The 22,193-nt window shown below is 31.7% G+C and overlaps 2 protein-coding genes across 3 annotated transcripts; one reads left to right on the top strand and one right to left on the bottom strand.

Moving 5' to 3' along the window:
* Positions 1 to 44: 44 nt before the first annotated feature.
* On the bottom strand, positions 45 to 11,727 carry LOC114367369 (DEAD-box ATP-dependent RNA helicase 8-like). Its single transcript, XM_028324535.1, has 11 exons — positions 11,343 to 11,727; positions 10,940 to 11,253; positions 5,215 to 5,275; positions 4,041 to 4,275; positions 3,012 to 3,250; positions 2,094 to 2,345; positions 1,834 to 2,014; positions 1,350 to 1,438; positions 1,199 to 1,272; positions 991 to 1,118; positions 45 to 550 (listed from the first exon to the last, which is right to left on the bottom strand). The coding sequence occupies exons 1-10, from the start codon at positions 11,436 to 11,438 to the stop codon at positions 1,040 to 1,042; spliced, it is 1,620 nt and encodes a 539-aa protein (XP_028180336.1). The 5' UTR covers positions 11,439 to 11,727; the 3' UTR covers positions 45 to 550; positions 991 to 1,039.
* Positions 11,728 to 16,235: 4,508 nt separating this feature from the next.
* On the top strand, positions 16,236 to 18,035 carry LOC114367438 (O-glucosyltransferase rumi-like). 2 transcript variants are annotated; one of them, XM_028324617.1, is made up of 2 exons: positions 16,236 to 16,980; positions 17,447 to 18,035. In XM_028324617.1, exons 1-2 carry the CDS (start codon positions 16,538 to 16,540, stop codon positions 17,625 to 17,627), a joined length of 624 nt encoding a protein of 207 aa, XP_028180418.1. In that variant the 5' UTR covers positions 16,236 to 16,537; the 3' UTR covers positions 17,628 to 18,035. The 2 variants fall into 2 exon arrangements, with proteins under 2 accessions (XP_028180418.1, XP_028180419.1); XM_028324618.1 differs by having other exon boundaries at positions 16,236 to 16,976; positions 17,447 to 17,584.
* The last annotated feature ends 4,158 nt before the right edge of the window (positions 18,036 to 22,193 follow it).

The raw sequence follows: 22,193 nt of genomic DNA, 5'->3' as shown, positions 1-22,193 counted from the left end.
GCATCTTCAACTGGAAAGTAATTGACAAATGGAAATGAACAACATTTTAACCAAAGCTGCTTATGGTGTACCAAAGCACATCCATGAATACTAAAAGCTACTAATAGCAAACCATTGGTGCTAAAATTATCCTCTAACGCTCATGCAATCAGGAGGCCCTTCAACTGGCAATGGTCACTTCAAATACAATGGAAAAACAAACAGCATATTATTCTAGAATAGGAAGAGATGTCTTCATAGTACGGTACATTCCTAAGAAAACAGTTAAAGGATTACTGAGGAAATGGAAAATCTGGAGCAACAACACTTATAGAACAAACACATTTGAAAGCCCATATTGAACTTTCTGAAGGTCCTAATAATACTGTTTTTTTTTTTTTGGGTGTGAACCACGGTATCTTTTGGCAATAGTTAAGGACTAATCCCCCGAGTTCTGCAAAACAGAAATTAACGAAAAAGCATTCGATAAATGGTCTGACAATACCCCAATTTTCATAGTGTATCCTTATTACAAAGCATTCACAAGTGCTAGAACAACATTCGCATCAACCTGTAAAAAAGATATACATGCACAGAAATCAGTAACACATGGCAACCTTTTCTTCGATTAATAAAGTGCAATAGTAATAAACATTAGGTGCACTAGTAAAATGAATAGTTAAATAAAAATTAGAAAACATAAACCATACATACAATCAATTGAAATCCCCCTAAGAGACAAAATAAAAAACATTAAGGTAATTTTTTTGTTGGTTGGTTAAAATTGGCTTAGTTCATATAGAAAGGGAAATAGATTGAAAACAGAAGGGGCAGCAAAACGTGTTACAAGGCATATACTTTTTCCCTAACTAGAAATTTTGACATCAACTTCCATTTGTGGGAACGATCAATTGCTTACAAGAAAACCAACTTGCAGACATTTATAAATAATAACATACACACATTCAGTTTCACTTGTCATGTTAAAAGAAAAAAATTCCTATCACTCACCAATGCTATTCACCACGGTTGTGAATACAATCTGGGTATTTACCACCAGTTACCGGCAATATATTGCCTGATCAATGTGTGGTGGAATTTGTTTTATTTCAGTGCCAAGTTCTTGTTCAATCCTATATCTGGACAAAATAAATGGAAACACATGAGAAATCTACAGGAATTATCTCTGAAATTAGTCATAGCTGACAGAAATACTTACAAATTGAAGCGATCCTCATAGGTGATCAAGTTCACCGCTAAACCTAGGTGTCCAAACCTCCCTGAACGACCAACCTGTATATCAACAGAGTATTCATAAGAACACAGAATCATATTATCAAGATAGGGGAGAAAGAAGAAATCAAACATACCCTGTGCAGATAAGTTTCTGAGTTCTTTGGAAAATCAAAATTAATAACAACATTGACTGCTTGGATGTCTATTCCCCTAGTGAAAAGATCTATCAATGTTTCAGAACAAGGGAAACAGATGAGAAGTTATAATTATAGTCATTAGGAAAACATATTAAAAAAAATCTAGCATGTTTATCATGCAGATATATTTAACTAAGGATATATGGAATGTATTATCACTCAATACCACCAGTGCATCAATGAATTACACTAACCAAACAAATATACATTATGCTAATTTTCACTATCAACTCAGAACTGAATTCTAAAACAATATAATGAAAATAAATCAGAAAAATAAAGGAAATAGGAAGCATATACAGCTGCATATTGGAAAAGGTCAAATCTGAACAGATAGGCATTGCTCAACAATCAATAGAAAAAGAAAAAAAAAACACTTTATTCTCATTTATCGCAGGATGCTAAAGTGCCTGCGACATACCAGTACAAACAAGGTTTCTGCAGGCACCATTGCAGAAGTCATGAAACACTCTATTTCGGTGATCTTGCAACATCTTTGCATGAATATAGAAACATGAATACCCAAGTTCTGTGATTTTCTTGGCGAGTAGCTCAACCCGATTCACGGAATTGCAGAAGATGATCGACTGATTTATTTGCAGCTGGAATAGATACCATTGTTACTATTATATATATTCAGAGCTGGCATATAGAAAATCCAGTGTCTTGAAATTTATATACCTTAGAGAAAAGTGTATTTAGGCAGTGGACTTTCTGCCTCTCTTCCAGAAATGCGTAATATTGTGTAATACCTTTCAGAGTTAGCTCATCCATAAGGTTAACGATGTATGGCTTACGAAGATATCGATCTTTGAAGTCCTTGACAGTAACAGGAAATGTAGCAGAAAACATCAGGATTTGACGGTTTCCAGGAAGAAATTGAATCAGCTGCTCTATTGAAGGTTGGAACTCTTGGGAGAGAAGCTTATCAGCCTGAGAAAGTTATATAAAACCTCAGATTACTGTCACTTTTATTTTTTTTTCCGTTTGATAAACAAAGAACTTATTATTGGGGCAAAAGTAACAGAAAATGAAAAAGGATAGGCAATCATGATTAAACACAGACAACTAAGAACAAGAAAAATGCAATACAGCATGTGAATCTCTTCGTACATCACCATCGAGTAAACATTATAACATTTTGTTCCAAGCAAATACATCAAAGGACTGTAAATGAAGAACAGCCTCAAAGCTTTTTGGCGTCTCTGATAGTGCCAAATTCCATAAAATTGACACACAAGATTCCAGGAACAGATGAAGATCATTAGAGCAAATCCAATGTACACCAAAAATTCTAAACAAGTTATTATTCCAAAAAAAGGAACCTTTGATCAATCCAAGTATGAACGTCAGAGGCATTAATGTTAAATGTTCCACAGAGTGAACATGTATAAAGGACACATAGGAAAAGATGCTTGGCTCAATATTTACAACATGAACCAGAGAAGCAATAAACAGAGCCATTGTTTCCATTAACACCATCGAATCATTTCTTATTATCTTATACCTTAAACCCCTCTTAATGTTATAACAGACTAACAGTATCAATTTTCTAATGCTTCTGTATAAATTAGTAAATTTCAAGTGGACTGTAATTACCTCATCCATAACAAGCATAGAGCAATCATTCAGAATGCAAACACCCTTCTTTGCAAGATCTAATATTCTTCCCGGAGTTCCAACTAGCAGATGAACTGGTTGATATAAGCGCATGATATCATCCTTCAGGCTGGTACCACCTGTTGTAACCATAACTTGAATTTTCAAATGTTTTCCGAGATCTTTACACACTTGAGATGTTTGCAAAGCCAGTTCTCGTGTTGGTACCAATATTGCAACTGCATGACAGAATATAATAAAGGCAATGGTCAGAGCATGAGTAGAGCCTAAAATCAATGCTCATTCAAAAACATAACCATACAATTAATAACAAAAAATTTGAATCATGCATCAACAATACAACCATACTGAACATAATTATTTTCATATATTGGGACCAAAATCTATTCTTAAAAAGTATCAATTTTCCATGTCTAAAATAACTTTCTAAGAGAAGGAACAACTTATCCACTTCAAATCAGCTTGTTTAAAGGAATGTTCGAAATTTATAGTTAAAATAAAGATAAATCTCTCAAACAAAGAAAAAAGTTTCAAATCATTGGGGGCTGGTTGTTTAAGCTTTTGAGAAAAGCACTAATTTTTTTTTTTTAAGTTTCACCAAAAAAACCTACAAAAGTATTATAATTATAATTTATATAAAACTTGGCTTCATAAAAAAATACTTCTTAAAAAAACAAAAAGTTCAAAGAAACAAGCCGAAAGAAGATAAGGAAATTCGTACGACAATATTCAAGTCGATTTTAATTTCTGTGAATGCTCAGGAAATGATGTTAGTATGTTACTAAACTAGCTAGACCTTCCCTATCATAGATACCATTATCTTTAATTTCTGTCTTTCTCTCTCTCAATTTTAATAAGAGAACACTGCTTAGAGAGGCCAACAAGCAGCAGGCTAAAAGAAATTAAAGGCTTACAAACTGAGAACAATAAACATAATATTTTCAATTAGATTTCTAAGAATCCTGTAAGAAAAACTAAATGATGTAATATAAGTGAAGGAGGTCAAACCTTGAATAACATCATTATCCTGATCAATTTTTTCCAATGCAGGAATACAAAAGGCAGCTGTTTTGCCTGTTCCATTTTTAGCCCTAGCAAGAATGTCACTACCAGTAAGAGCAATCGGAATGCATTCTTCTTGGATAGGAGAAGGCCTTTCAAAACCCTTCTCATATATTCCCATTAGCAACTCGCGCTTCAAAAAGTAATCCTCAAATTCATTTCCTTTAGTTGCTGTCACATCCTGAGAAAGACAATAAAAAAAAGCTTAGGACCAACATAAATGTTAATATAACTCCTAACCTCATAAAATAAATGTTTGAAGTTTAAACGAATTACCCATAGATGATATCATCTATTGCCATAGGACATTCAAATGGATATAAAATTATAATATTATCATGCAGAAATATAACCACATTGAGATAAAATTCAATTAGTTTCACCAAACAAAAATAAACCTCCTAGCTCACAACACTAAATGCTACTGAATTGGTTACAACTTACAAGCTACAAGGAAGTACAATCTGAGTACACTAGATGCCCTCTCATTTTTTAGAGAAATTATGTTAGAGAATTTCTACAAATTAACTAATGGTTAACTAATGGAGAGCTAATTTTAATTTATGGAAAAGTTTATTTTATTTTTCTCTCTTAGCTAGAAGTGTTTTTGGAGAAATTTACCTAAACAGTGTTTGAATACAAGCCATAACTGTTTTTTAGAGTTTTTCTACTAAAAATATAAAACTTTTCTAGTAGAGAAACTCTCACAAGCACTTAATCCAAAGAGGCTCGAGTTCCTAGATCTCTAGACTTGCAGCAAAGTAATATTCAAAACATTTTGTAGTTCTATAAGTATGATTATATTCTAAAGTCTAATTGTCCAAGTTACTTTAAAATGGCAATCTCAAATCCCTAATTAACAGAGTATATGGTACAAAAAACAACATTAATCAACAAAATGCCAGCTATAACCTATGTAGAGAATCAGCTCCAACAAAAGATTCCTATATAATAACTAAAAATTAACAATTCTAACCAAGTAAGGAATTAGAAACACCACAAACAAGGAGTACCTCCCCAAGGATCTGAAATGAAGTACATGACTAAAACATAATGCATATTTCATATAACCAAACACTTCAACCATAAGATAACAGTTTTCAGTTTTTCAGAACCATACCTCTGTCTTATGGCATGTATCAGGTGGTGGAATATTTAGTCTTGCCTTCCAATCTTGTGAACTAACAAAGGAAATCAATTGAGGATAAAATTAAAACAATATTTCCTTAGGTAAGAACCACTACAATGAAAGAAAAAAATTTGCAACGGCAAAGATGAAAAAAACGCTAAATTGTAGGGAACAAAAATTGAGCAAACATCACTCTGTAGTCTGTAGTACCATACTACATTTGCAACATCAAGGCACTAAGCCTCGGTCATTGACAATTGGACCTTATCAACTCAACTTTGCATTTTAACATGAATACACAACAGAAATTAACGTAATTAAATATGGTTGTGTTAGACAGCGAGTTTTATTAAGAAAAGTATCAGAACCTAGAACCTCAAAAAACAACATTTAGTTGTACTGGTCAAACTTGAGTTTCAACAATCATTTAAAATATAACTTACATTGTCCTCCAAAATCCATGATTACACAAAAAAGGTTCTGATCCCCTAACTTAAATCAACAGGAACTCTAAACTTCACCACATAGATTGAGCAAGCAGAAAACCAAAAAATCACTACACTTCAGTAACCCCAACTAATTAAGTAAACCACATTGTTGGTTTATAGATTGCTTTCACCATTAAAATAAAGAAAAAAAGTATACAAAAAATCTCAAGCCATCAGAATCACAAACACACCACATTAACAAACAACGACCACACGAGAAGATAGACTTCACTCCAATAGGCAGTCAACCACTCACACACACAAGTCACTGACCATTATAAATGCCCCATCCCAAAACCAAACCCTTTCTAATCCCAGAAAACTCAACAAATCCAACATCACAACACACATAACTGTCCAACACACACACTCAAAAGGACATTTGCAAGTTTTTAAATTGTGGTTGGTTGCATTTGCGGTTTTGCAGCAACATTGAAAAATTGCAGACAAATGCAGCTGATAATTGTGGTCAAGGAAAGTTCAAAAACTTTGATGTTGCGGCCAAAATTGATAATTTTTTCAAAACCTCAGTACATTAAAAAAATCAATCTGACCAAGTCCCAGATTGTGACACCCTAAATTGGATGCACATGAAAACCCATAAACACGCTTATCAAGATTACATATACCTCATTAAAATACTGTTTTATAGTTGTGGAAAATCATCTAGAAATTTAGCGGAAAATTTAAAACTTTTTCTTTATCACTGTTTTAAAACTCATTTAGTTTACAAAAGTCACCTATTCGAGATAGATAAGCCGTCATCCTTTATTTGCCAAAACATTATTTTTAACTACCATTGTTGATTTACAAATATCGAATCGTCACGAATCAAACAATGAGCGTATATGATAACATAAAGTAAAACATACCACCAAAATACTTATGTAAGTATGAGTCAAGTGAGCATAAGTAGTAAGTGTATCATTGGAGAAATAAGTGTATCATTTACAGTCCAAAATAGAAAAAAGGGTAAGTATCAAAATGCGAAACAGATGACTGAATAAATACAAAAGCTGAATCCTAGGTCTAGCCAACATAAATGCAACAAAAGAGAAAACTTGTGACTCAGAGCAGTCATCTACTACTATAAACTTGTACACCCGATTGTACCCTCCCTAAAACTCCTAGCCTAAAGGATAACCTAGGAAGATCCCTGGGAAGAACCCCCATGATAGTCCTCCATTGGATCCTCAGATGGGAAATGGGTAACACCGTCCTAGGAGTGAGATCATCAGAAGTAGTAGCCTCAAGAGCCACACAAGGAGAGCATGACAGTAGTAGGGTGTGCTAGATGTACAAGTCATAGATTTGGGGCTGCACATAAGGTTCCTCCAATGATGATCACACCATGCGATCATTTCTTTGTTATGAGGATTGTCCATTATAGTTAGTGTGGGTAACTCTGCCCTAGGTACCAGATGGTAGTCCACAACAGCCAAGACATGTGCATCATGCATCCTCGCACTCAAATGGTGTGATTTCCACATTCTGCCACGTTATGTTCCATCAGTCTCTCTTGACCCAACAAGGAAGGATTCCTCCTCTCCCTTCGTATCTCACACAACACTAACTTCCAACATTTCTCATTTCCAAAAGTCACACATGATTCACACAATTCATTCCTATCATGAATCAATATTCATGATTCCCAAAATTTTCACGTCTTTCCCACTCTTAGTGTCTTATGCTCAATTTAGGTCTTTGTCTTTAAAAGTGTGGAGTTCGAGTTAATTTAATAATTAATTTTTTATTAAGAATAATTATAATTTCTTTAATTTATTGTTATTTTTAATGAAATAATAAAAAAATTAATATTTTTGTAATTTTTTATTAACACAAGTTAAAAGAATAAGATTTTAAGTATTTTAGAAAAAAATTGATGAAAAATTGAAAGAAAAAGTCTTAGAAAAAAAAGAAGAAAGAATTGAACAGTTCACCTAGTACGTAAGATAGACCCAACCCGAGGATAATTCTAATAGAATTCAAAAAAAGAGCTATCTTGATAAAATTATTGCTAGACATAGAGTGATTGCATTATGTCAAATATCTAGAACCAGAATTTCATGCACTTTATCTATTGAGTCAAAAGTATTCTAATAGATGTGGGTAGAAAAAATTCAGGAAGGTCCTAATCCTTACACTAATTTTCCTCTATTGTACCAGTGCCCTGTTTTTACCAATTAATTTCCTAAAAATACTTCCTAAGCCTTTTAGGTGAAGCCAATTTTTGTGGTTGGTCCTTGGGGGTATGTGTATGAAACGCACTAACCCAGTTTTCCAAGATAAGGTCTCGAAATTTGTTTTTTTAAAAAATAAAAAAACAGAGCAAAATTAAGCAAAATTAGTTAGAGTGCTTAGAATAAATTTTAAAAATTTTCATAGCATCACGATGGTCCAAAATATGAGAATGGTTCAACTTTTCTCAAAACATGCTTTCATTAATTTTTGAAAAAACATAAATGCTCTCAGTCCAAATTAATAGAACATGCATTATACTTTTCCATTTTTAACAACAAAGAGTGATGCCCATGGTATAATACAACTCTAAACAACCCATATTACTGCAAAACAAGAGAAGAATACTTGGTGTTAGGAGTCTAGTATCAAGAGCTAGAGTTCGAGGTCTAGCACCTCTAGAAATAAGGGAGAAACAGAGCACGAAGAAGGAGAAAGAAGCTTGTAATTTTCTTATTGCCTATGCTTGTTATTACATGGTTTTTATAGAATTTCTAATATGGAATAATCCTAGGAATATTACAATAACCGTTTTATTGATAAGAATTGCTCAGCAGGATCACAATTCCAAGCAAGGCGATCTGGGAAGGATTTGTAGAAGCTTTTGTTTTGGCAATTTTCTTCAAACGAAGTCGTGAAGGTAAGTGGGCCTCTTCACCTTGCGTTTGGGCTTTACTTCGTTATGCACCCCCTCTTTTGTGATTCCCACCTTTGAGTTTGCATTTTGTTCTTCTTCTCCTGCTGATATTGTCTTGTTCGTATCATCCCTGGGTCGGGCATGGTCTCGGGTTGTGGGTTATTAGGGTCTATATTAACTGAAGGAGGGTCCTCTTCTTCAGTGATGAGTAAGAACACTCGAGAGGCGCAGCGGTGACCCCGGTGGTAACGCTCGTCACAGTTGAAGCATAACCGACGCTCACGGCGTGAGGTTATCTCCTCCGGTGACAAACGTTTCATCACAGGGGGGGCTGACGCGGTGGTGCAGGTAATAAAGGTGGTAGTGAGGGTGAACGAGAGGTGTGTGGGTTAGGGTTCGGGTGAGGGGAAATTTGTGGTGGGGGTGGAGGTCGTGGGCATGGGGGTGGGCGTATATCGGCCAATTTCTCTTCCTGCAAACATGCTAGCCCTGCTGCTTGCACTAATGTGAGTGGTTGTAAAGCCTGGACTTCACGGCGTATCTCCGGCGAGAGTCCCGAGATGAAACAACTGAGAATGAAGGGAGGAGGAAGCCCGATAATACGATTCGCCAAATCCTCAAACTCCGACAGGTATTGGCCTACTGAACCCTTCTGAGTTAACTTGAAAAGCGCACACGTAGGGTCCTCGTATTGTGACGGGGCAAAGCGGGTCTACAATGCCTGCAAAAATCCCGGCCAAGAGGTGAACTGAGCATTGCTGGTCATCCATTGGAACCACGCAAGTGCTCGTCCCTCCATATAAAACGAAGCAATTGTGAGACGATCGCGTTCCGGGGTGCCGTGATATTCAAAGTATTGATTGATTTTGAATATCCACTCGAGAGGTTCAGTTCCATTGAATCTCGGAACTTCTAATTTCATTTTGTGTAATGTTGCAGGTGCAGGGTTAGGTAGAGGTTGGATTGGGGTTGGCTGAGGGTTTGGGGAAGAAGAGCTTGGGGATAGGTGGTGGAGTATTTTGTCAAGTTTGAGGGTCACTGTGTTCATGGTGTCACCCAAGCGGAGGAGAATGTCCTCAAGGGAACATGGTGAGGTATCGTGAGAATGGGAGTCTGGCATGGTGACAAGGACAACGAGAGCACCAAAATTGTTAGGACTCTAGTATCAAGAGCTAGAGTTCGAGGTCTAGCACCTCCAGAAATAAGGGAGAAACAGAGCACGAAGAAGGAGAAAGAAGCTTGTAATTTTCTTATTGCCTTTGCTTGTTATTACATGGTTTTTATAGAATTCCTAATATGGAATAATCCTAGGAATATTACAATAACCGTTTTATTGATAAGAATTGCTCAGCAGGATCACAATTCCAAGCAAGGCGATTTGGGAAGGATTTGCAGAAGCTTTTGTTTTGGCAGTTTTCTTCAAACGAAGTCGTGAAGGTAAGTGGGCCTCTTCACCTTGCGTTTGGGCTTTACTTCGTTATGCACCCCCTCTTTTGTGATTCCCACCTTTGAGTTTGCATTTTGTTCTTCTTCTCCTGTTGATATTGTCTTGTTCGTATCACTTGGTCTATGAAGAAAAGAGAAGAAACTCCCCATTCCTCACTCCCAAACAACACTAAATGCAATAAAAGAGAGCTTCCCTTGTAGAGCTAGAGAACAATATATGCTGATTTGGTTGGGAGGGGCTTCGAGATTGATAGAGAAATTTTAGAGAGAAGTTGGAGAAATTAGGACAACTTGGAGAAGAAGAAGTAAATGAATAGTCACAAATGAGAGTAACAGAGAGAAAACATTTTTAAAAATAAAAAATGGCTTCCTACCCTATTAAAGATCCATGCCCTTCCCCAAGGCTTATGGCCAAAGTTTTGATTTTAATTAGATCCATACCGTGTCCAATTAAGTTTATGGTTAGGGTTTTCCATGCTAAGGCTAGGTTTTGCGTCTATTTTAGTCTCTACATGTCATTAACCCCCACTTAAGTTAATTTTTAAATCACTACCACTTCATAATCATTTTTCTAAGGTCTAAACTAATTCATTTGATCGTTAATTAACTAAACCAATGATTTCCTTGATCACATGATTTACTTTTCACTAATAATTCATTTCCACATCATAGCTAAATTAATTAAATCACATAAGACATAAAATTTATTTTATTTTATGTCTACTAACATGCATATTCTATTTAATGACAATTAAATCCATAATATTTCATAAATAAATTCATTTATATAAAAATCAATTCACATGTGCACATATTCACTGAGTGTAATTTTTTTGGGTGTTTCACAAATTAAATAAACAAACAATTAGACACAAAATAAAATAAAAAACAAAAGGGTTAAAAAAACCTTGAGTTAATGGCTTCAGACTGCATAGTCTTCTCAACCTCCTCAACAACATTGGTGTTGGTCCCACCACTTAACTGGTCCTTTCTCAACCATTGTCGTTGTTGTTGATGATGATGATGTTGTTGTCGTTGCTGCTGATGGTGGTGGTGGTGATGGTTATGTTGATATGGTTGCAGATGATGTCGATGTTGAACCATATGCCTCTGCACATATTGTTGTGGCCTTGGTTGAAACCCACGATTCGAGTTCAACCCTCGCCCTAAACCCATCCTAGGTGGGCTCTTCTCTCTATCTCTATTCTTCATCCCTCCGATCTAAAAGCCAAAAAAAAAATCTATGCAAAAATAATGTAAAAGACGTTACTACACCCTATGAAGCTAGCTAGGGTTTTCTCGATTCATACCTTACTTTGCGAACGAAAAATTCTCAAAATGGGGTTGTGATTGGGGCCTAAACTAACAAAATCTAACGGGGAAATTGGGAATTTCTCAGGTATCATGCAAAGACCTAATTTTTTTTGGTAGGATTAGGTTGAAACTTCGAGCGAGAATTTGTACAATTCTACAACAGTTGGAGGGGTGGATTTGGAGGTAGAGATATGTTGAAGGATGAGAGAAAATGGAGGAGAAAGAAGAAGAGAAAGGAGAAGAGTGTGGTTTTCTTTGAATTTTTTGTTGTGAAATCAATGAATTTTGATTTGGAAAGATTAGGGCATCAAAATGGGGTTTTTTTTTATTATTGCTTCATGGGCCCTCTTTCTCTCATTTATCTTCCTTATTGTAAGGTTGGATATTATTGTGCTATGGATTATGGAATCATGGGATCATTCTTCTCATGTAAGAGACTAATTTTTTATTTTTTTTCTTTTTATGGATAAAAAATAGAGACTCATACGTTTTTTTAAGTTTTTTTTTATCATCAAGTAAATTTTATGTAAAATTTAGAATAAAATTAAAATATCAAAAGATGTTAGTACAAGTGGTTCAACACTTGGATCCCTTAACCAAGGTCTAGGATTCGATTCCCGCCTTGGACATGAAGTGATAATTTTAGGTATCACTTTGCCCCAAAAATAAGTTGATTCGGTGGGAGGGAATTACACTTCGTGGTTATATAAAAAAATAAAGAATAAAATTATAATTTAGTTGTTAACAAATCATGTCACTTAAACTTTGGATTTACTCAATAATGTAAATCTTATTAAATGTTGTTAGCATTTTCATAATCAACATTATAAATTTAATTTAATTTAATTTAAAAATAAATATCTACATGGTCATAATAATCTCTATCCAGATTAATGGGATAATTTTTGTGAATGAAAAGGATTATTTTTCAAAAGGAAAAAAAAAAACATTACCAGACACATCATAAGATTTGAAAACATCACTTGGGATTGATACACGATAGGTGTTTTCATTTTCTTTTGGGGTTGGCCCCACCCTTTACTAAAAAAAGAGCAAAATAAAAAATATTAAAAATTTATGAGATGGGATCGCATACAAGCAAGGCTAAAACCTAAGAAATCAATTGAACCTGACAATTTAAGTATTTGATTCTCAAATTTTTGAGACACACTGTCTCTTCAACAATATGACTTTGTTATTTCTTTTTTGGTATATTATATCTACTTTTATTTTCTATCATAATCAAATTTAATTTGTAGGTATTGATGATTCGCTTTTTTATCTTATATTACTTTTTACCTCATTCACTTGCTTTTAAATTTAAGAAATAATAATATTATATAATATTATAACTATATAGTCCACATGTATTGTAATTTATATTTTTCAGCTTATCCGTGCAAATGCATGGGTCACCGACTAATTTAACCACAAAAGGAACTAGCTAGGAATTAGAATTTCTTCAAAAAGAAAAGCTATAAATTAGAAAATGCACATGTTATTCATGTTTTAAAACTCAGACCCATTCAGTTGGTTTGATCGCTAACCGGAGATCTGATAGGATTGAGTTAATCATTGGATTGTTTATGCAATTGATCCGTTGCAAACTGGTTCATCCGTCTGGTATGGTTGAACTAGTGAACCAATTTGCTTGAATTAGTTGAAACAAAATTAATTATTTTTAAAAAATGTAAAAATTAATGAAAATACAAAAAATATGATACACTAAAAAATTAAACTAAAGACCTAAAATTTTTTTAGTGGATCAACTTACCATCAAACTTTTATGATTAATTATTAAATTTATGAGGATAAGGATTATATACTGAACGTGTATAAAATTTTACACAATCATTTCAATCACAATTGATCATGTATGATAAGTTTGTTGACGTATAAAATAATTATCTTAAATTAATTTAAATAATACTCTAAATTTATAATATAATTATTACTTGTATCGATTTGTACGGTTTAATGACTTATTTACTGGTTTGATGAGTGACCCATCAACTCAATATCTCAATCGGGTGAAGAATCAATTCTATTTTTTAAATTATGCATGTTACATTTGACGTGTTTTTAATTTATTTTGATATGCAATGAATTGCGGGTGAGAGGAATTAACGTATGAATAAGATTTTTCTTTACTTGATAGAAGTAAGAATAAAAGTTAGGAGAACATAAAAGGGATATTTATAACAGAGGTAATATTAGTTTAGTGATGATTTCAAATAAATTTCAGCTAAAGATAAAGTGGTAGAAAGAGAGCATAAAAGTCCGGATTAATTTCTGGGATGAAATAATTTATGTTAAAAGAAAATATTAATGGTAATGTTTTTGGGGACAAAAATTAACACCACTGCCAATGGAGGCTATTTCATATATCATTGTAAAAAAAAATTGCATAAAAGAAAATGTCGCTACACGCTTAACGTCACAACACTATTATTTAATATTGATAAGGTATCAGCATACTGATTAGCCTTTTTATAAACAGTAGTATTACTTTTAGGTTATGAATATTTTAGTACTATAGTGACGAAATAAGCATTAATTTGTTTTATTGGTTAATTTATAAATTAAAAAAGTAAAAGAAAAAGATATTTGACAGAAATCAAGGGTGTTTTGAGATAGTGGCTATTGGTATCATTCGTCTTGGACTTTTTTTTTCTTAAATATATTTTTCATATTTATAATATGATTAATTTTGATTTTATTACTTAAATTTTATTTTATTTTATTTTATTTTATTTTAATGTTTGTCATTAATTTTGATTTATTAAGTGAGTGACACTCTAATAGTTCTATGGCATCATCATTTAATCGATCGTGTGACATTTTATTAGTTTATTTGTCATCTCTCAACATATCTTAACTAACAATAATTATTAAAATCAATCATAAAAATATTTCATTATTTTTAGCTAAAAGTATAAGTAACTAGAAACCTATTTTTTCAAAAAGAAAAAAAGAAACTAATTAAGGATGAAGGGTTTAAAAATGGGAATCAGTGGAGGGAATTATAGATCCACATGTTATGTTCATTATAGGAGAAATGCACAGTAGAGAGATGTTTCTCAGTTTTAGCTTTTCACGAGTAGTAAAAACTGAAAAGGAGCATTGCTATGAGGTACCGCAGTTTCTTCTGCTGTAATACATCATATTCTTCAATATATATAGTTTTTTTCTTATTTTTTATTCTGGTTTCTGACAGTTTGAAAGCTAAATTTCTGTTGCCAATGTGCTAATTTACATGATTGGGATAACAATAACCATAGTTAACAAAATATTTGTCAAGACTGAACACTTAATTGCTTTACATAAACATCCTTGGATGAGGATTCCAAATCTTCCCTTAGTCTCTCAATCTTTTCCTTCAGTGTTGAGACAACAATGCAGCAAGAATACTCTCTTTTAACACCTCCATCTTTTCCCATATCCTCAGAATTTGAGCCTTGAGCTATCTCACTCTCCAACTCCTTGATTTTGCCCTTAAGATCTTCCTCATTTACCACTCTATCAATTTCATTCATGATCTAATTTTAAAAATAAGTTATTTTCTGTTTTATGTTTGGTGGTGCACTCACCACACTTCTCTCCATTACTCCAACAATCTTCAAGTTAGCTGATTTCAACACCTCTTCCACCTCTTTCTTGACTTCAACTGCTTTCTCTACCAATTCCTTGTTTGGTGACTCCCCTTTTGGTATCTATTCTTGCTCAAGCTTCAATTTTTTTATTTTTTTTTATTTATGCTTTGGTGTCATTTGCAAGTTTCTGATTGAGCTCTTGTTTCAATGAACCTGTTGACAGTGTCTAGCTTCTGAAGCTTCTGTTTCAATCCAAGATAAGAACCTGTTGTTTGAGTTTAAACATTAACAGATGAAATTATTAAGTACCTCCATGTCCTGAGTTTTTGCAAGCTAGAGCCTAGATTTGTTGAGAAGTCCATGTAGGATCAGCATGTGCCCAACCTAGTGGCTCCTACATGTACTCCATATCAATATATCATAAATAGTTGCATCAAGTTGATTTAAAAGGGAAAAAGTTAACCACATTTAGTAAATTCTTTTAATAATAGACATTATACTTTTTTGAAATAAAACTTATACACATCTTATAATTAGTGTATAAAACCAAAATCAATTTTAATTTTTAAAATTTCCAAAAAAAAACTTAAAATTGAAAGTTGCGTCCAATATTTCCTAAGGAAAACTATCCTTGACCATGAGAAAATCATGTTTTGCCCAATCGTGGTTTCAGACTGATCAGAAAAACCAAGCCAAGCATGCATTTAATATGGAATATTGACCCATGAATGTATAGCAAATAAATAAATTAGGCAACAGAATATGGCATTAAATATGGCTAATGAAAGCAAAACTACTTCCTACATGTAACTACCACCAAATCAATTCTGCCAGTCCAAAAATCTATTTATGTGCATTCACAGTATGATATATCTTTTAATTCTTTGGCTGGTGAATATTACACACTATTAATATATACAAAACTAATTCTCATACACCAAAATGGGGGAACTCCATAGCTGAATTGTTGCATTAATCTTGCTCAGTTTTTGCTTGCTTTATCAATCATAGAGCATGGTGGTTAGATGGGTTTTGTCAGCCACAATCTTCTTCATCTATTTTTCAACTATGATTGATTGGAGCAACTACATCAATCGGATTAATCATGTAAGCCTCTCTTAAACTTTTTCATTTTCTTGTAAACGGGTCTAATTAACACTTGTCTTTGCTATGTTTCTCTCAAAATGATTCTTATTTTGTACAGCTTTTTTTTTTATTGGTTTCAATGAATAATTTTTGGTCTTGTCTTTTTCTTAAAAGTTAGAAAAATAGTACTGTTTTCAAACTGTAAAGAGTGGATAGGGTGAATGAAACAGAGACTGAAAGTTGCAATAAGTGATAAGTGATGTGATGAAAAAAATAAGAGAAACAAATAAAATTTGGAAGAAGATAATTCTTAACATGTTTCTAGGCTTCAGTGGTATGATTCTATCTGTTTCACTTAAAGAAAGGGATACAACAACATATACAATCATTTTTTCTCATATCACAGATACACAAAATTGTACAGCTACATAACAGTGCTCTTCAGCTATAAAACAAACACAACCTTCAGAAGGTAACAAACCCAATACCCTTTGAACTGCTTCAATGGAGGCATGACTTATACCTGCCCAAAGGATTATTACCCTACAAAGTTTGCGCAAGATCAAGATTCATCAACAGCATCAACATGTCCAGAGTACTTCAAATGGATCCATGAAGATCTAAAACCATGGAAGAGAACAGGAATCACTAGGGAAATGATGGAGAGGGGAAGAAATGTTTCATACTTTAGGCTTGTGATTATACAAGGAAAAGCTTATGCAAAAAAGTATGCGGATTCGTATGAGACAAGGGATGTGTTCACAGTATGGGGAATTCTACAACTTCTAAGGTTGTATCCTGGAGATATACCTGATTTGGAGCTATTATTAGAGACCGGGGACAAGCCTATGGTGGATAAAGAACAATCCCAAGGACCACCACCACCTATTTTTCATTATTGCGGGCATAAAAATGCTTATGACATTGTTTTTCCTGATTGGATCTTCCGGGGTTGGTAAAATTCTATATTGAATTACTAATAGTTTCAATTGATATTGTTAGGATTCTCCAAGTTAATTATATTTAGACCAAACCTTCTATTTTTATCTTCTTTTCTTTCAATGACTTGTATTATTTCCCTGGTATGGTCCTAGTCAATTTTCACGCAACACATTTTAATTTATAAAAATAAATTAATAACTTGTTACGTGAATATTGACCGGATAATGGGATATCTAACCATACAATAATTTCTTTCATGTTATAAGAGAAAAACAACTTTCCTGAGCAGAGAATGCACTAATTCTTCATAAATTGGAGATGTCAGTCTCTTAAATAGGATTTTGATACTTCAAGGGATTAATCTTTTGGTTTGAGGCTGAGAATACCTTGGATTTGATTCACACAAAAATTGACAACTTTAATTTTCTTTTATATTCCTAATTATTATGCATTACTTTTTTTTCTCCTTTAATTTCAAGGGCTGATCTTGCAATAAAGCTAGATGAAAGCAACAAGAAGATCAAATGGAAGGATAGGTTACCCTATGCTATTTGGAAGGGAAAAACATGGGTGTCCCACAAAAGGAATGATCTCACAAAGTGCAACGCTTCAGACCAACATGATTCGTACGCTCAAATACATCCTCTGGTAAATGTGTAATGTCAAATGAAAATATTACACATAGTATGTGAAAACCTTTGAGATACATATAATGAATCGTTAATTTTTAGCACTGGGATAAGGAAATTGCACAAGGGTTCCAGAACACAAAGCTAGATGACCAGTGTATACAAAGGTAATTAACTATATATCTAATAAGTTTCTATAACTTGCTATTGTGATTTCCTGATTTGTTATCTTTAGTTAAGTCACTCGATCACTATCTAGATTTAGATTTGCTTGTGTCACTTTTCATACGAAGGTACAAGATTTATGTGGAAGGGATAGCATGGTCTGTGATTGAGAATTATATATTAGCATATGACTCCATGACCTTGTTCATAGAGCCTATATATTATGATTTCTTTACAAGAAGCTTAGTACCTAGGAAGCAGTACTATTGGCCAATCAGTAGTAAGAACCAAAGCATGTGCAATGATATTAAGTATGTTGTTGAATGGGGTAGTGCCAATCCAGACAAGGTAAGGATATATATGGATAAAACTTAGATATAATTTCTTATTATTTATTATTGTCCGATCAAAATTAGAGTTTTACCTTAATAATATTTGCACAATAAACGTTAGCGACAAAAATCTGCATAGAGTACTTCAACAAAACTCCAATTTTGATTTTAGAAAATATTAAGAAAACACGAAAAGTTATTACATGATCCAAAATATTCATCATGATGACCGACTAATCTTCATGTAAACATAGTTGATTTTTTTTTTATTTTTTTTTCATAAAGTAAAAAACTCAACTAATACGTGTTATGTAGAAATCAATGGGAACTATGGACCCCGATTTTCTTGGATTATGTAATGATTTCTAAAAAAGAAACCTCAAAGAAATACATTTGTTTATATAAAATGTCAATTGAGCAAAATAAATAAACACTGCCCATGCATGGAGCAATGATGAAATCAATCACAAAGGACTCCATTTATTTATTTTTTAACTTTTTCAAATTAATTGTAACTTTATATATATATATATATATATATATATATATATATATATATATATATATATATATATATATATATATATGTGTGTGTGTGTGTGTATGTATATTCTGTTTTTGGAAGACACTTTTTATGTCTATATATTTCACCAGGCTAAAGCGATTGGAAAAGCAGGGACAAATTTCATTAAAGAGAACCTAAAGATGAAATTTGTGTATGATTACATGTTTTATCTATTGACTGAATATGCAAGGCTCTTGACATTTGAACCAACCATACCCGTGGGAGTCACCAGGTGATACACCTCCATGTATAGTGGCTTCCCCTTATGATGAAAATGATGGTGAGGTAAAATAAGGCCATGGAAGCATAATAATTTAGAAAATGGAAAATATGTTATAAGTTTTTGTTGTAAAATAACTTTACATACATATATGGCCAATCCTAGCAGGTAGAGATTGATGGCAATGTTTAGGAAAATAAATATCAAACAGTTTATCAATTTGCTAAACATTTTATGCTTACAATAGATCAATTTTCAAATCTGTTTATCATATTGATATCATTTTCACAAGAATTGCATATTTTATTTTTTTACCGAATTGTAAATTCATTTCATTGATTAATTGTATAAGCTAGTCGCACACAGCTGGCTTTTGTGGCATATTTTCTGTTCACACAATATTTATCAACAACAAATTGCAACAATAATTAAAGTTATATTTTTTTTCTTCTCTTAATCAAGTTTTTGTACTATTTAACGTACCTCATTATAACAGATTATATAGTATACCAAGTGGAGTATGCAATCTAAAAATTTTAAGTTACGGTTGCCATTGACCAATGATAGTGACATGCTGTGCAAACACTTTATTAAACATGAAAGTGAGTGAAGAAAATACGAAGAAGCTAAGTTGATAATGTGAAACGTGAATTGATTATTAAGTTGTTAATGTTTATCCATGGATGGTTGGTGCTATATATAATATGAGTTAAAAAGGCTCAAACGCAAAAGAAAGAGGCAAGCCTAGCAAGTATTTGGTTTAAGTCTTTGTTTAATTACTTCAAGACAAAAGACACATCAATATTGATCTTTACATGATTTCAAGGAAATATCCATTAGTTTTTTTTAAAAAGATCTTTAATGGATTGAAGGAAATATGACCATGTTTTTATTTGTTTTTCTTTAATTTAGATTTGAAGGCTATTGACGGAAATTGCCATGTCTTCTATTTAGATGATCTTATAGGCTAAAGGACAAATTGGAAGACTTAGGAATACATTGACTTTGCAGATAGCATGATACCTAACTTAAAGTTTATTATTATATGGAATTTTATATTTGAATTTCCGAAACAATGACAAATCTTTTATTTGTAGCCTTATAAGTTGTTACCACATCCCGTCATCATATATTTGAAAACATAGTAAACTTTTTATTGATTATATATGATATTATTACGAAATAATCTTATTAAAAAATGATAATTAACCTCTATTATAGATTATGAATGTATACAAAATGAATATTCAACCCAATTTATTTCTTATTCTTGTTAACCATAGTTTAAGGATAATAATTAAGAAATTAATAAATAATTTATTTATAAGAAATTATGGTGGGAATGTATAAGAAATTATGAACAGGTGTGTTAGTACTACCTTTTTTTGTAAAAAAATATATATTTTGATTCATAATTAATGTTTTAGAAACACTTACTATGGCTTAAAAAAAACACACTCCATAAAAGAAAAGAGGAGGGTATATAGTGTAATATTCATATTTTCATAAGAGGTCAATGTATTTTTTTAATATAGTCCGTGAAATTTACTCAAGTTTATTTTTAATATAATATTTTTTAGGTTTAATTACTCATTTGATCTCTATAATTTTATCATTTATATTTTTTAGTCTTTATAATTTTTAAGTGGTTTTTTTAGTTCATATAATTTACATTTTAATTCACTTTTAATTCTTGTAGTTTGAAAGTGATTTTTTAGTTCTTATAATTTGCATTTTAATTCATTTTTAATCCCTATAGTTTGAAAATGATCTTTTTAGTTCTTATATTTTATATTTTAATTTCCTTTTAGTCCTTACCAATAAAATATGAGTAATATTATCAATTACAATTAATCACAAAAATATTATAAGTAATTCGTGACTAATTTATCGTAAGATAATTTATAAAAAAATAATTTATAATTTATAATTAATTTGTAGTTAATTATGTTTGTATATTTTTTTAGTAAGAACTAAAAGATAATTAAAATACAAATTATAAGAACTAAAAAAATTACTTTTAAACTATAGAGACTAAAAAAGAATTAAAATATAAACTATAAGAACTAAAAAAATAATTTTTAAATTATAAAAATTAAAAAAGAATTAAAATATAAACTATAAAGATTAAAAAAAAACTACTTTTAAACTATATAAACTAAAAAATATAAATAGTGAAATTATAGAAATGAAATGAACAATTTAACCTTTTTTTTTTTTTTAATATAATACTTCCTTCAACTACCATGCCAAGAAGTTTATCTTTGACCATATCCGTTACTTCTTACTAGCCTAACTAATTTCGCCCCTATTAAGTAATAAAGACTTGCTATAATAGTGGGGATAAAAAAAAAACATGACTACGTATATATTGTCATTGTCATTCTTATACGAGTACAACTATAAATAGTTAAATTCTCTATAAAACATATAAATAGTTAAATACTGGACGGAAGATTATACTAAAACTTATCATGAACACCGGAAATAATAATAACTACATGTAAAGTCAACACTAGAGCCTCAGCCATAAGCGGTAATGTTATAATACTTTTATCAATTATATATTAAATACCTATCCAATTCAAATTATTAAAAAAATACTTTTCATTAGCGTTTATAATTTTTTTTAAAAAAACAAGGCTTAAATACATTTTAGTCACCATGAAATCAACAAGTTATTATTTTGGATCCATTTTTTATATATTTTTTACTCTTCTAAAATTTGAAATTATTATTTTTGGTTCATGCAAAATGAATGGATTTTAATTTTAATCCTTGTAAAATATTTTTAAAATCATTGTTTTTATTTTCAATATTCATCTTAAGATAGATTAATAACATTAATTTTAAGAATTTATAAATATTTTAAAAAAAGTCACGACATAATACCACATACACTATTGGATGTCATTATGATTGTTAATTTAATTTACCCTTTTGTTATATGAATAAACAGTTAATGGGAATCACACAATAGTTTTTTTTTTTGTAAGCCACAAGATAGTAAAACAATTATTTTGATTTCTAAAGAATAAAAATTGAACAAATTTTTTTGATCAAAAAATATTTAAAATCATATTTAAGTTTAAAGTTAATTATATTTTAAATTTAATCTCAAACAAAAACATGCTAGTAGCAGTATTTATTTATAATATATTAGTTGCCTCAAAAACTTATAATATATTTATATTAATATTTTTTTATCCATAAGAATGGAATATGATAATTTTTTTTATAATATTCGTATATTTTATTTAAGCAATTGATGTTTTGCTTTTAATATTAATACTCCATCAACAATTTAAAACGAAG

The sequence above is a fragment of the Glycine soja genome, chromosome 9, assembly GCF_004193775.1.
Source record: "Glycine soja cultivar W05 chromosome 9, ASM419377v2, whole genome shotgun sequence".
NCBI lineage: Eukaryota > Viridiplantae > Streptophyta > Magnoliopsida > Fabales > Fabaceae > Glycine > Glycine soja.
This window is presented reverse-complemented; position numbering and strand designations above follow the sequence as displayed.